The 15,952-nt window shown below is 35.7% G+C and overlaps 1 protein-coding gene across 1 annotated transcript in view; it reads left to right on the top strand.

Annotated features, from left to right (window-relative positions):
- DNAlig3 (DNA ligase 3) overlaps positions 1-15,952 on the top strand; it is a 305,218-nt gene that overhangs the window by 85,278 nt on the left and 203,988 nt on the right. The window contains exon 7 of the mRNA XM_090374562.1: positions 7,831-7,917. Coding sequence (XP_090230688.1) covers positions 7,831-7,917 — 87 coding nt within the window. The remainder of the gene's footprint in view (positions 1-7,830; positions 7,918-15,952) is intronic.

Genomic DNA, 15,952 nt, shown 5'->3' with positions numbered 1-15,952 from the left:
TTATTGAGGAAATTGCATATGTGAGCTCCAATGTGGTGGTGCTCCATCTTGCTGATGAAACACATGGCTGCATATCTTCCAACTGAGGTGCAGCATACAATTTGAGCATGTCTAGGTAATTTGCAGCGTTCATGGTGTTTTTGTGGAAGAAAGATGGCCCAGTCACCTGGCTGAAGGACAGTTTGCTCTACATGTTTATCTTGTGACTATTACATCCGTGTTCATAAACTGAGTGGGTATTTTCAGATCTTCATACAGTAATAGTTACAGTATTTGCCGTACAAGGGGGCACAAGGAAGCCAGATGCTTTTGCTGTACTGGCCAAAAAAAAAAAAAAAAAGTAGTAGATAAGAAAATACAAATTATGTGCTTTTCTCCTCACATAAGTAACTATCCAGTTGACCTTTGAATTTATTCAACTCTCAGCCTCAACTACCTGCAAAGGCAGTTCCACAATCAACGACTCACTGGCTAAAAGAAAATATATGACAATTGTGTCTGTTAATGTTACCAGACAGGTTGAATAATGTCACTTCATCAGTGAAAACAGCATTTTCCAGAAAGTGTTCATCTTCATCTATATGGTTGAGAAGGTACACAGCAAATTCCTCTCATTGTAAGGCTTAATTTCCTGGTTAATTTCCATTGTAAGGCTTAATTTTCTCTTGTGAACCACCCTGTACAATGTTGCTTGCAATGTTTGTAGCTGCAGGCTTGGCTGGCAGATTGATTTTGTAGGACTTCGGGTAAACACTTTCTGAATTTCCAAAACTTTATCTGCAGATACATTAGGCCTATTTGCTCCTTTCTGGTTCAACACTACTGGGTTCTTGAAACTGTTTCAACCATTACCTCATTGAGTGTTCTGTAGGTGGATCTCTCTGGAATTTCCATTGAAAACATCTCTTTACAGTCACTGGAGATTTGATATCCCACAGCCACAACATGCACATTGCATTTTCCTGTACTGTCACAATGCTTGCTGGGATCAAGGATGCTAACCAAATGTTATACCTATTACAATAAAATTTTAATCAAGCTTCATAATCACATATATAATTTATAAACACCCTGTATGTTAAATGGTAAATATGATAAATATATGTTGAGGACCACAACCATTGTGTAGAAGTTTTCCATAAATGCAACTAATCATTTCATCATCCATCAACCCATTTTTGCGATGCTTCTTTCTACCCTTCTCTCATTGGTCTTTAATAATTTATTGATATGGAGGGCAGTGATTTGGCTATTGGATAATATTTCACTTTCACTGCTGAGTGTATTATGTAGCATAACTATGATGGTTATGCATTTTCAGAGCATGTATGAACATTGTATGTACAGCTAATCCAGATTTTGTACTTTGCACCCGAGGCCTCAATTTGGTGGGTTTTTTTTTTTTTTTTTTGGGTAGTTGTTGGCGCATCAGCTTCTGTGGCCATAATGCACCTCCAAAGGTTTTTGCAGTACTTTGATCCAAGCCTGAGGCGCGATTCGAACCCACGACCTTTGGGTTGCTAGGCCAATTTGGTGGCATCAGCAAATTAGCAGAAAGAAACTAGTGACTACCATTTAGCAGTTTAGTAGCAGACTTGATCTCTAAAGTAAAGGATTCTTGAGAAAATATTTTTGTTTGGACCTATAAGTGTATGAGTGGTCTTAGCAAGCTCTCCTGAGATGTTCTTTGGTTCTCCTGGTACAGTCTGGCTCTATAGTAGCAAGCAACTTTGCAGCTGCTATTTGTCACTCTTAGCAGTGAAAGTGTTAAATAATATTTACTAAATTTACTTATTATTAAAAATTACAAGTCATGTAGCAATCAATAGATTTTTCTCTTGGTGTTTTTACAGCTGTCTTTATTACTTTTGCCCTTCTTTTATCACCTGCTGTTTAACTCTTTAATATTTTAAGAAAAACAGGCTAGCATGTTTACTAAAGGTTCCTTCAATATGGAGAAGTTTTCTCTTTTTTCCAGTGCTGTTCATTGAGTGCATTTAGCCAAGGTACAGTATTGGGTATATGAGGGGATAGCAAAAAGTTTGTACCCTGACCTAGAAGAAACACCAGTAGAAAGATGCCATTTTTAATATAAGTTGTCTACATATTCAATAACTAACATGTGAAATTTCATTCCTGTAGGTGATTGTACACCAGAGATGGAGCCTGGAATCTGAGGAAAGACGCTATGGTTGACAAAGTGGAGTATTGAGCAGTGATCAATTTCCTGCATTTGCAGGACAAGAAAGCTTAGGAAATTGACAAAGAAATGAAAGCTGTGTATGAGCAGAATTGTCCATCCTATGACTGTAAAAAAAAGTGGAAATAGGAGTTTGTGCAGTCTACAAGTGTCTTTGACAAGCCAAGAGAAGGAACACCATCAACATCCACAGACAGTGAGATGGCTGCAAAGGTTGAGCAGCTGGTGCTGAGTAATAGACGTGTGACAATTCATTTCATCACAAATGCAGTGGAAATTAGTTACGGGTCTGCCTACGGCATTTTACATGGCCATTTGCACATGTCTAAGGTCTCCGCATGATGGGTTCCAAGATTGCTGACACCTTTGCAGAAGCAGCGTTGAATACAATGTTCTCGCCAGCTGTTGGATTTGTGTAATGTGGATGTTGAGAACCTTTTTGATTGGTTGGTGACAAATGACAAATGCTGGGTGTACCAGTATGATCTGGAGACTAAAGACATTTCAAAGCAGTGGAAGCACAACTCCTAAAAAGGCAAAGACCACTCCATGTGCGAAGAAGGTGATGTTGTCCATGTTTTGGGACAGAAAAGGGATTATCCTGACAGATTACCTACTTTGTGGTTCCACACTTACCGGAGAATACTACAGAAATCTTTTGAAAAAGTTATGCAATGCTTTGAAGTTGAAAAGTCATGGAACATTAACCAAAGGTGTCTGTCTTCTCTAAGACAATACACCAGCTCACATGGCCATTTCCACTACCAACTTTGTTGCCTAGTGCGGCTTCGAACTACTGCAGCACCTACCCTATTCTCCTGACCTAGCACCATCAAACTTCTTGTTTCAAGAAATGAAGAAAACATTGTGTGGACACTGCTTCAGTTCATATCAGGAAGTCATCAATGAAGTGGAATTGTGATTTCAGGCAAAAAAAAGTGCTGATTTCTATGATCAAGGCATTAAACAACTGATCCATAGATGGGAGAAATGTGTTACTATACATGGAGAGTACATAGAAAAAGATTAAAGTTCCTGTGAAGTTTCACCTTTCTAGTGCTATTATTTCTAGGTAAGCATATGAACTTTTTGATAACCCCCTCGTATGTATTGTTGAGAATACTATAAAATCTGTAAGCCAGCATGTCTCATAAACCCAAGATTACTAGATAAAATGGGCTGATATCTGTATTTTGCTCCTTTTCATTAACAAAGCAGTTATTAGCTACAAGGGTGAAAAAGGACTCATTAGCTGTATCCTTACAATAAAATCACTGTAAAAAATTAAATAGAGATAGAATAGTTAAAATACCAATTTTTTTGTTTTTTTAACTATCTCGGAACATGTAACAACAGATTGAAAGATGGAATAAATTTTAATGCTCTTATCTCTGTTAATGCTGGGTGCAGAGCTTCTGTCACTTCAAAATTATCCATTGTATGGGCCATTAATAATTGTGACATCATGCAATCTTATTGATTAACTTATCTTATTCAAGTAACTGAAAGCCCTCTAAGCGGTTTTTTCTCCATCATTATGGGGATGGTTGTATTTTAATAACCATGAATTTTCGGCTCTGAATGAAAGAAAATGTTTTTAAAGCTCATTATTTTAAACAAAATTAATTGTGAAACGTGTAAAGCTAAATTTACAAATACTATAAATTAAAAATAAGAATATTTTGAATTTTATTTACACATATTTGTATTGCATTTTTTAAAAAAAATGCAAAAGTCAAGAAAAGGAATAGAGAGAGCTGGAATAACTTTGTCTCAAAATTAGAAAGAGACCTAATAAAACTAAACCCAGTTACTTATAAAATCTTAAATAACTTAAATCAGGAGACAAGAGAAAATATAAGAATTTATGTGATAGGTAAATCTACATGGTTGCAATACTTCCAGAACTTTGGACACATAGTATGAAACAATTAGAAATGCCAAAATCAAAAAAATAACTTAGAAGAAATTTCCATACAAGAATTAAATGGAGAATTAACAAGTTTTAAGAACAAAAATTCACCAGAAGATGATGGTATCAGCATAGAGTTGTTCAATTATGCTGACAATACTTTAAAATTGAGACTTATATGGCAAAAAAACCAAATATGGCACTGCAAAGCCCACCAGAATCTTGGCAGAAAGCCATAGTCATTCCAATATATAAAAAAGGCAATCACAAAGACTGTGAAAATTACAAAGGAATAAGTCTCCTTAATAGTGGCTATAAAATATTTGCAAAAATAACAAAAAACCAACTAGAGATTTACTATAGTGATAAAATTGGAGAACAAAATGGATTTAGGAAAGGTAGATCTTATGCAGATGGTTTTTTTAATCTGAAATTACTTATCAAAAAAACACAACGAGTTAAACAAATACACATAGCATTCATTGATTATAAGAAAGCCATTGACTGTGTGGAAGGAAATAAGCTTTTAGAAATATTAGTTGGTGATGAAACTCCCAACCAAATAATAGTTGCAATCTATAATATATATATAGAGAGAACTCAATCACAATTAAATTGGGAACAGAAATATCAAATTGGAAACCAAGGAATTGTGGTGTCCAACAAGGTTGCCCCCTAGTCTCCACTAATTTTCAATGTATACATCAGTGCCATTGTCAGACTGATACTGGAGACTGACAATACATGGAATTGTTATATTTCATTTCATTTCATTTCATTTCATTATATTACATTTACTATATGGTGATGACCAAGTACTGCTGGCCAATAATGAAGATGAGTTACAATACTCAGTACACCATCTAAATCTTACTGCAAAAGAATTTAACATGGAAATAGCAACTACAAAAACAAAAATTATGGCCTTTCAATGTTTAAGTAAAATTTGTATTGGTAATACAATTCTCGAACAAGTAAATTGCTTTCAATGTCTTGGTTGCAGCCTGACTTATGAAAAATAAAATGATATTAGTAACAAAATTCAACACTATAACAGAGCATTGAGAATAATCAATCAGTTTTTAACCCAACAAAAGTGCAGAGATATACTAGAATAAAAGTATATAAGACACTAGCCAGACCAATACTCATATATGGAAGTGATGAAGCCTGGATCATCAAAAAACAAGATGAACGGCAAATCACTTCAGCTGAAATGAAATTTATGAGAAAAACTAGGATTTGCATTAGACCACATAAAATAACAAAGACATACTATATCGAAATGACACTCATAACTGAATACATCCAAAATTACAGACAGAAATGACTACAAGATGTAAAAGGAATGGATAAAACCATGATACCTTGTCAAATTCTCTGATACATCCCTAGAGGAAGAAGGCCAACAAAGGCCTTCAATGAATGCCAGGAAGGCCAACCAAGATGTGGCTGGAGAAGCCACTAGGCCTACTACCTGATAGGATGATAATAATAATAAGTTAAACTCTGTTCGAATATCAGTAATATGCCTTCTCATTTAGATAATTTTATTTTGGTCAAAAAAAAAAAAATATTGGGTTTGGGTAGAACACTCAGTGTTCACATTTGGATTTGATCACATATACCAAGAGGCCTCCATAGCCCAGTGGTCAGGAACAGGAGTGCAGTAGCACACACTCTTTCAGTAGACCGGGGTTCAAGCCCCTGATTACTAAATACAGTTGATCTGCCAACTTGCACTGGAATAGCATGGCAGATTATGGTCCATTTCTCTCAACATGAATTGCTGAGGAGGTTTCTACTCTGCAGTGGGTTGATAATGGCTGCAGTTTACCTTTTTTTTTTTTTTTTTTTTTTTTTTTAAACCAAGAATTGACAGCCACACACAGAACTTACTTGTCTATCTGCCATAGCATACTGTAGAACCCATTGCTACAATGCTTATAATACACTTTCTGAGCCATTGTAGAAAATGGATCATGTTATGGTGTGGCAGTTGCTTTCATCAGCATACCAAAATAGTGAAACAGCCAAACTGTGCGACTTGGTGACAAAAGTGATTATTCAGTTATGTAATTTGAAATTAATTTAATTCTGGTTAATGTTAATTCTTCATTAAATATTTCAAATTATGTATGATCTTGCTTTGTAGATGGAAAATTCAATGGTAAAATCATGAATAAAGATATTTACAAGTTTAATATTATCTTGTTGAATAATTTATAGAAAAATAAATAGCGTTGAAATTCCAGAATGATTAGTTTTAGTTTCAGGGTTGGTTCTCTGTTGGAATGACTTCTGTATTCTTTTCAGTTAATTCATCTTTAACTTAACAATTTTACACCAATGAGCCAAAGCATTATGACCAGCGAGTCGTTATACAAATCGAAGCAACTGCAGGTGAACTATGGCACATGTGCGAGTTGGGACACGGTATAAAAAACACCTGATACTGAGCTCCGTTAATGAGTGTTACTCTTGTTCTTCAGATGGGAAAGGCAGTGGACTTAAGTGAGTTTGGCAAAGGCCAAATTGTAATGGCCAGACGACTAGGTCAGAGCATATCCAAAACGGCACGGCTGGTGGGGTGCTCACAGTAAGCTGTGGTTAGTACCTACTGAAAGTGGTCCGTGGAGGGGGAACCCATGAACTGCTGGCGAGGTGCTGAATGACCACGGCTCATCAATGCTTGAGGTGAGGTGAAGGCTTTCCCAGATGGTATGTGTCAACAGAAGGGCGACTGTGGCTCAACTCGCCGTTAATTGGAATGCTGGTGACGGGAGTAATGTGTCACAACACACACAGTACATCGAACCCTGCTGAAAATGGGGCTGCGTAGCCGCAGGCTGTTCTGAGTGCCCATGCTAACCAGGGTTCACTGGCAACAGCGCCTAAAATGGGCACACAAGTATCGAAACTGGACCTTGAGTGATTAGAAGAAAGTTGTCTGGTGTGATGAATCATGTTTCCTGTTGCACCATGTGGTAGGCCGGGTACGTGTGCATCGTTTACCTGGGGAAGTGATGACATCTGGATGCACCGTGAGACGAAAACAAGTCATGCTTTGGGTGATGTTCTGTTGGGATACCCTGGGTCTAGTCATCCATGTGCCAGGCACTCTGACATCTACTACCTACCTAAACATCATTGCTGACCAGGTACACCCTTTTGTGGCAACGGTCTTCCCCTCTGGTGGTGCCATCTTTCAGCAGGATAATGCGCCATGCCACACTGCCTGGATTGTTCAAGACTGGTTCGCGAAACATGAGGAAGACTTCCAGGTATTGCCCTGGCCTCCAAATTCGCCAGACATCAATCCCATCAAGCATCTGTGGTTTGTGTTGGAAAGGCAACTCCAATCTGCGGCATCTCAACCACGGACCTTACAGGAGTTAAAGGATCTGCTGGTTATGTGTTGGTACCAGATACCACAAGATGCATTTAGAAATCTTGTAGCATCCATGTCTCGCTGGGTACGAGCTGTTTTGGCTGCATGCGGAGGACCAACATCATATTAGGTAGGTGGTCATAATGTTTTGGCTCATCAGTGTATTTGTTTTATAATAAAATAGAAGTTTTTTGAATTCGCTCAAAAGAGTTGTTGTTGTTGTATTTGGGTTTTTTGGCACAAGGGTCTCTTGGGCCATATTGTGACTTACTCAAAAGAGCTATGTTGCTGTTAGTCACATTGTTAAAAATTATTTTTATTTTAAAGGGTGATGTGGCAGAAACAATCCGTGTGTTTTTTGAGGAATCTGAAACTTTTATGCCTAATAAGAAAAGTACTCTCACTCTTCAAGAGGTAATGTATAAAATTCACACACAAGTATTTACAATTTTCTTCTCTTATAATTTATGAATAGGTTATAAAATAATTTACTAAACTGTAGTTAATAAAGAATACAGTTCTGTTGTTGTCTACCTTGTATTTATATGAAATTTATAAAATATCATTAAATACTTATATAACATTTAAACAATTAATATATATTATTTAAATGAAATAGTTATTAAATTTATCAATATAGATTATTGTGTTTTTTTAGAATATACAGAAATTCAGTTTAATTTATATAAAATATTTTTGTTATGTTTTGGATACTAGTATTAGTATTAAGATGGCAGGATCATGCAAATAAGTAAAACTTATGTAACATCTGCTATGAAAAGAAAGTTTATCTATTAGTTTCATATTTTATCTAGCTTCTCCTCCCTTTCCCCCGAGGCGCCTCCGTAGCCAGGTGGGAAGGAGCAGAAGTGTGTAACACACGCTTCTTGATTAGACCGAGGTTCGAGCCTGTCACCACCAAATACGGAGGATGCGGAAAGGTCAGGGAATGACCACCGCATATTCCGGAGCAATATGGCCTTAGTTGCTAATACTCCTAAAAACCAAATAAACAACAAAACAACAAACCTTTCCCCCAAGTATTTATATAATCTCTCTCTCTTTAAATCTGTACAAGCCTTCTGACTTTGCAGAGCTGAATGATAACTTATTCCAAAGTTAAGAACTTAAAGGCATATTTTCTTAATGTCCATGGCCAGTGGTTATTTTTTAAAATTTGAAATCCTAGTTCATTGTTTGTATTGTTCTATAAACAGAAAATATACTCCAGTCATTAAGTGTGGTTTAAGACTTGAATATCTCAATCAGATCCTTACACAGATTTCTATAATATCTCTTTGAAATTGCTACTGCTGTTGTCCTCTTTATATCCTCTAAAGCAGGTTGATATCTTTCCTGAAATGTATCTTCCAGACCTATACATTATATTCAAGGCTTATTTATTCTGATCATTGATTTGAACAATGAGATAATTACTTCTTAATTATTTCTAGTGGCAAAATTCCTGATATCACTATATCTAGGATGGAACTCCATGTGTTCTCTTAGCAGCCTTTGCTGTACTGCTAAAAGAATTTCATGTCAGGTTTATTATTACCCCATACACCCTTTTAATCTTTATTCATAATGAGTGCATTTCAATCCCATCAAGCTACCTTCTTTCTTGGGATTTATGTCTCCGATACAGGAAGTTGCATTTACTAGCATGAAAATGTAATTGCTGTTTTTTTTTTTTTTTTTTTTTTTTCAGGCCTGTTGTGTAATTAATTTACATCTTGTTGTAGCAACATTCTCTGGTTATTGCCATTAACAGTTCTGCACACATTAATGTTGTCCAATTTTGACACAAAAATCTGATATTATTATCATTATTGTTGAAAATTAGAAACAACAAAGACCCTAACACGGAACTACGACAGAGTCCACTTATAACACTAGTCCACTTAGAGCATTGCCCATTTATAACCACTCTTTGCTTTCTACTAACTAATCACCTTTTCTTCTGTGGCAATCTGCCTCTAATCCCACTTTCTAGCTTATGTAAAAGACATTCATAGGCTTGTGTCAAATATTCTTTCTGACATATAACTAAATTATGACAAAATTGCATCCAGTTCTTTTGTAGCTATTTCATATTAACTTTACCAGATTAATGAGACAAGATCCTCTCTTAATAAAACCATCCTGTTTCTCCCTTATGTTGTCATTCATATAAAGATGATCCCGCATACATCTTTAATTATGGATTTTATAATTTTTCTTCAGAGAAGTCATACGTATAGGTCTATAATTACTCACGTCACTCTTAGAGCACTCTTTGTGTATGGAAGAGATATTTACACATTTCCAAATTTTTGTATCTTTGCATATGATGGTACCTTCACTATTGATGCCTCCACTATTATATATAAAGATTTATCACTTCTTTGGGCATTTCTTTCACTATAACTGGATAGATACCATCAAACTCTTGTACTTTCAATCAACTCTTGTACTATCAATGGATACTGCTCTTTGTGGACTAATGTTATTAGAGGAATCCCACAGGATTTGGTGCTGTGGGATTCCTCTAATAACAGAATATGCGGTGGTCAGGGAATGACCACCGCATATTCCGGAGCAATATGGCCTTAGTTGCTAATACTCCTAAAAACCAAATAAACAACAAAACAACAAACCTTTCCCCCAAGTATTTATATAATCTCTCTCTCTTTAAATCTGTACAAGCCTTCTGACTTTGCAGAGCTGAATGATAACTTATTCCAAAGTTAAGAACTTAAAGGCATATTTTCTTAATGTCCATGGCCAGTGGTTATTTTTTAAAATTTGAAATCCTAGTTCATTGTTTGTATTGTTCTATAAACAGAAAATATACTCCAGTCATTAAGTGTGGTTTAAGACTTGAATATCTCAATCAGATCCTTACACAGATTTCTATAATATCTCTTTGAAATTGCTACTGCTGTTGTCCTCTTTATATCCTCTAAAGCAGGTTGATATCTTTCCTGAAATGTATCTTCCAGACCTATACATTATATTCAAGGCTTATTTATTCTGATCATTGATTTGAACAATGAGATAATTACTTCTTAATTATTTCTAGTGGCAAAATTCCTGATATCACTATATCTAGGATGGAACTCCATGTGTTCTCTTAGCAGCCTTTGCTGTACTGCTAAAAGAATTTCATGTCAGGTTTATTATTACCCCATACACCCTTTTAATCTTTATTCATAATGAGTGCATTTCAATCCCATCAAGCTACCTTCTTTCTTGGGATTTATGTCTCCGATACAGGAAGTTGCATTTACTAGCATGAAAATGTAATTGCTGTTTTTTTTTTTTTTTTTTTTTTTTTTTCAGGCCTGTTGTGTAATTAATTTACATCTTGTTGTAGCAACATTCTCTGGTTATTGCCATTAACAGTTCTGCACACATTAATGTTGTCCAATTTTGACACAAAAATCTGATATTATTATCATTATTGTTGAAAATTAGAAACAACAAAGACCCTAACACAGAACTACGACAGAGTCCACTTATAACACTAGTCCACTTAGAGCATTGCCCATTTATAACCACTCTTTGCTTTCTACTAACTAATCACCTTTTCTTCTGTGGCAATCTGCCTCTAATCCCACTTTCTAGCTTATGTAAAAGACATTCATAGGCTTGTGTCAAATATTCTTTCTGACATATAACTAAATTATGACAAAATTGCATCCAGTTCTTTTGTAGCTATTTCATATTAACTTTACCAGATTAATGAGACAAGATCCTCTCTTAATAAAACCATCCTGTTTCTCCCTTATGTTGTCATTCATATAAAGATGATCCCGCATACATCTTTAATTATGGATTTTATAATTTTTCTTCAGAGAAGTCATACGTATAGGTCTATAATTACTCACGTCACTCTTAGAGCACTCTTTGTGTATGGAAGAGATATTTACACATTTCCAAATTTTTGTATCTTTGCATATGATGGTACCTTCACTATTGATGCCTCCACTATTATATATAAAGATTTATCACTTCTTTGGGCATTTCTTTCACTATAACTGGATAGATACCATCAAACTCTTGTACTTTCAATCAACTCTTGTACTATCAATGGATACTGCTCTTTGTGGACTAATGTTATTAGAGGAATCCCACAGGATTTGGTGCTGTGGGATTCCTCTAATAACAGAATATGCGGTGGTCAGGGAATGACCACCGCATATTCCGGAGCAATATGGCCTTAGTTGCTAATACTCCTAAAAACCAAATAAACAACAAAACAACAAACCTTTCCCCCAAGTATTTATATAATCTCTCTCTCTTTAAATCTGTACAAGCCTTCTGACTTTGCAGAGCTGAATGATAACTTATTCCAAAGTTAAGAACTTAAAGGCATATTTTCTTAATGTCCATGGCCAGTGGTTATTTTTTAAAATTTGAAATCCTAGTTCATTGTTTGTATTGTTCTATAAACAGAAAATATACTCCAGTCATTAAGTGTGGTTTAAGACTTGAATATCTCAATCAGATCCTTACACAGATTTCTATAATATCTCTTTGAAATTGCTACTGCTGTTGTCCTCTTTATATCCTCTAAAGCAGGTTGATATCTTTCCTGAAATGTATCTTCCAGACCTATACATTATATTCAAGGCTTATTTATTCTGATCATTGATTTGAACAATGAGATAATTACTTCTTAATTATTTCTAGTGGCAAAATTCCTGATATCACTATATCTAGGATGGAACTCCATGTGTTCTCTTAGCAGCCTTTGCTGTACTGCTAAAAGAATTTCATGTCAGGTTTATTATTACCCCATACACCCTTTTAATCTTTATTCATAATGAGTGCATTTCAATCCCATCAAGCTACCTTCTTTCTTGGGATTTATGTCTCCGATACAGGAAGTTGCATTTACTAGCATGAAAATGTAATTGCTGTTTTTTTTTTTTTTTTTTTTTTTTTTTTTTCAGGCCTGTTGTGTAATTAATTTACATCTTGTTGTAGCAACATTCTCTGGTTATTGCCATTAACAGTTCTGCACACATTAATGTTGTCCAATTTTGACACAAAAATCTGATATTATTATCATTATTGTTGAAAATTAGAAACAACAAAGACCCTAACACGGAACTACGACAGAGTCCACTTATAACACTAGTCCACTTAGAGCATTGCCCATTTATAACCACTCTTTGCTTTCTACTAACTAATCACCTTTTCTTCTGTGGCAATCTGCCTCTAATCCCACTTTCTAGCTTATGTAAAAGACATTCATAGGCTTGTGTCAAATATTCTTTCTGACATATAACTAAATTATGACAAAATTGCATCCAGTTCTTTTGTAGCTATTTCATATTAACTTTACCAGATTAATGAGACAAGATCCTCTCTTAATAAAACCATCCTGTTTCTCCCTTATGTTGTCATTCATATAAAGATGATCCCGCATACATCTTTAATTATGGATTTTATAATTTTTCTTCAGAGAAGTCATACGTATAGGTCTATAATTACTCACGTCACTCTTAGAGCACTCTTTGTGTATGGAAGAGATATTTACACATTTCCAAATTTTTGTATCTTTGCATATGATGGTACCTTCACTATTGATGCCTCCACTATTATATATAAAGATTTATCACTTCTTTGGGCATTTCTTTCACTATAACTGGATAGATACCATCAAACTCTTGTACTTTCAATCAACTCTTGTACTATCAATGGATACTGCTCTTTGTGGACTAATGTTATTAGAGGAATCCCACAGGATTTGGTGCTGTGGGATTCCTCTAATAACAGAATATGCGGTGGTCAGGGAATGACCACCGCATATTCCGGAGCAATATGGCCTTAGTTGCTAATACTCCTAAAAACCAAATAAACAACAAAACAACAAACCTTTCCCCCAAGTATTTATATAATCTCTCTCTCTTTAAATCTGTACAAGCCTTCTGACTTTGCAGAGCTGAATGATAACTTATTCCAAAGTTAAGAACTTAAAGGCATATTTTCTTAATGTCCATGGCCAGTGGTTATTTTTTAAAATTTGAAATCCTAGTTCATTGTTTGTATTGTTCTATAAACAGAAAATATACTCCAGTCATTAAGTGTGGTTTAAGACTTGAATATCTCAATCAGATCCTTACACAGATTTCTATAATATCTCTTTGAAATTGCTACTGCTGTTGTCCTCTTTATATCCTCTAAAGCAGGTTGATATCTTTCCTGAAATGTATCTTCCAGACCTATACATTATATTCAAGGCTTATTTATTCTGATCATTGATTTGAACAATGAGATAATTACTTCTTAATTATTTCTAGTGGCAAAATTCCTGATATCACTATATCTAGGATGGAACTCCATGTGTTCTCTTAGCAGCCTTTGCTGTACTGCTAAAAGAATTTCATGTCAGGTTTATTATTACCCCATACACCCTTTTAATCTTTATTCATAATGAGTGCATTTCAATCCCATCAAGCTACCTTCTTTCTTGGGATTTATGTCTCCGATACAGGAAGTTGCATTTACTAGCATGAAAATGTAATTGCTGTTTTTTTTTTTTTTTTTTTTTTCAGGCCTGTTGTGTAATTAATTTACATCTTGTTGTAGCAACATTCTCTGGTTATTGCCATTAACAGTTCTGCACACATTAATGTTGTCCAATTTTGACACAAAAATCTGATATTATTATCATTATTGTTGAAAATTAGAAACAACAAAGACCCTAACACGGAACTACGACAGAGTCCACTTATAACACTAGTCCACTTTGAGCATTGCCCATTTATAACCACTCTTTGCTTTCTACTAACTAATCACCTTTTCTTCTGTGGCAATCTGCCTCTAATCCCACTTTCTAGCTTATGTAAAAGACATTCATAGGCTTGTGTCAAATATTCTTTCTGACATATAACTAAATTATGACAAAATTGCATCCAGTTCTTTTGTAGCTATTTCATGTTAACTTTACCAGATTAATGAGACAAGATCCTCTCTTAATAAAACCATCCTGTTTCTCCCTTATGTTGTCATTCATATAAAGATGATCCCGCATACATCTTTAATTATGGATTTTATAATTTTTCTTCAGAGAAGTCATACGTATAGGTCTATAATTACTCACGTCACTCTTAGAGCACTCTTTGTGTATGGAAGAGATATTTACACATTTCCAAATTTTTGTATCTTTGCATATGATGGTACCTTCACTATTGATGCCTCCACTATTATATATAAAGATTTATCACTTCTTTGGGCATTTCTTTCACTATAACTGGATAGATACCATCAAACTCTTGTACTTTCAATCAACTCTTGTACTTTCAATCAACTCTTGTACTATCAATGGATACTGCTCTTTGTGGACTAATGTTATTAGAGGAATCCCACAGGATTTGGTGCTGGATGCATTGTTGTTTTCTATATTTCTTAATGATATCAATGAGGGTATATAAGCATTAGCAGAGGCATTTGATGCAAGAAAGCAAGCTTATGCAGCATCAGCCAAAAAAAAAAAAAAAAAAAAAAAAAAAGAAACCACTTCCACTTCACCCCTCTGTTCATTCAAAATACCTGTCCAGCTGAGCCTTAAACTTATTTAGGCTATCAACTTCCACGACAAGGGATGGAAGTCTGTTCCACCAACCAACCACCTGCTGGCAAAAGGCAAATTTCCGCACGTCTATCCTACATCTGTCTTTCCTCAATTTGAATTTATGCCCTCTCAGGTGATTATTCTGAGCGAGAGGAAGAATCCCATCAGCATTGAGCATGCTCAAACCATTCAAGGCTTTATACACCTCTATCAGGTCACCTCGCTGGTGCCTAGTCTCCAGACACTGTAATTTGCAAAACTTAAGCCTTTCTTCGTAAGAGCACCCCTTTGTTCCATTCACTAATCTTCTTGCCCTTCTCTGTACTCGTTCCAGCAGCTCTACATCCTTCTTGAAACAGCGCCTCGGTAGCCAGGTGGGAAGGAGCAGCAGTGCGTAGCACACGCTTCTTGATTAGACCGGGGTTTGAGCCCGTCAGGGCTCAAACCCCACCAAATACGGAGGATGCGGAAAGGTCAGGGAATGACCACTGCATATCCCGGAGCAATATGGCCTTAGTTGCTAATGCTCCTAAAAACCAAATAACAAACAAACCTTCTTGAAATGAGGCCTCCAGACCTGTATACAGTACTCTAGGTGTGGCCTGACCATTGCCTTATACAAGGGAATAATCACCTCCTTATCCCTGCTAGAAAAATTCCAATATATCATTGACAATACACCATGAGCTACTCTTGCAGCCCGTCTGCACTGCTCAGAGAACTTCATATCTGCCTGCACAACCACCCCCAAGTCCCTTTCATTCTCTACCACTGTCGGTGTATGCGGTACCACAGAGTTGATACGTTGCTCTGGGGTTGCTGTTTCCCATGTGTAGTACTTTACATTTGTCAATGTTAAACTTCATTTGCCACCTCTCAGCC

This window comes from Mastigoproctus giganteus, chromosome 5 (genome assembly GCF_048544385.1).
Source record: "Mastigoproctus giganteus isolate SK-2022 chromosome 5, ASM4854438v1, whole genome shotgun sequence".
Taxonomy (NCBI): domain Eukaryota; kingdom Metazoa; phylum Arthropoda; class Arachnida; order Uropygi; family Thelyphonidae; genus Mastigoproctus; species Mastigoproctus giganteus.
Note: the sequence above shows the minus strand (reverse complement) of the source record. Positions and strands in the feature narration are given on the sequence as shown.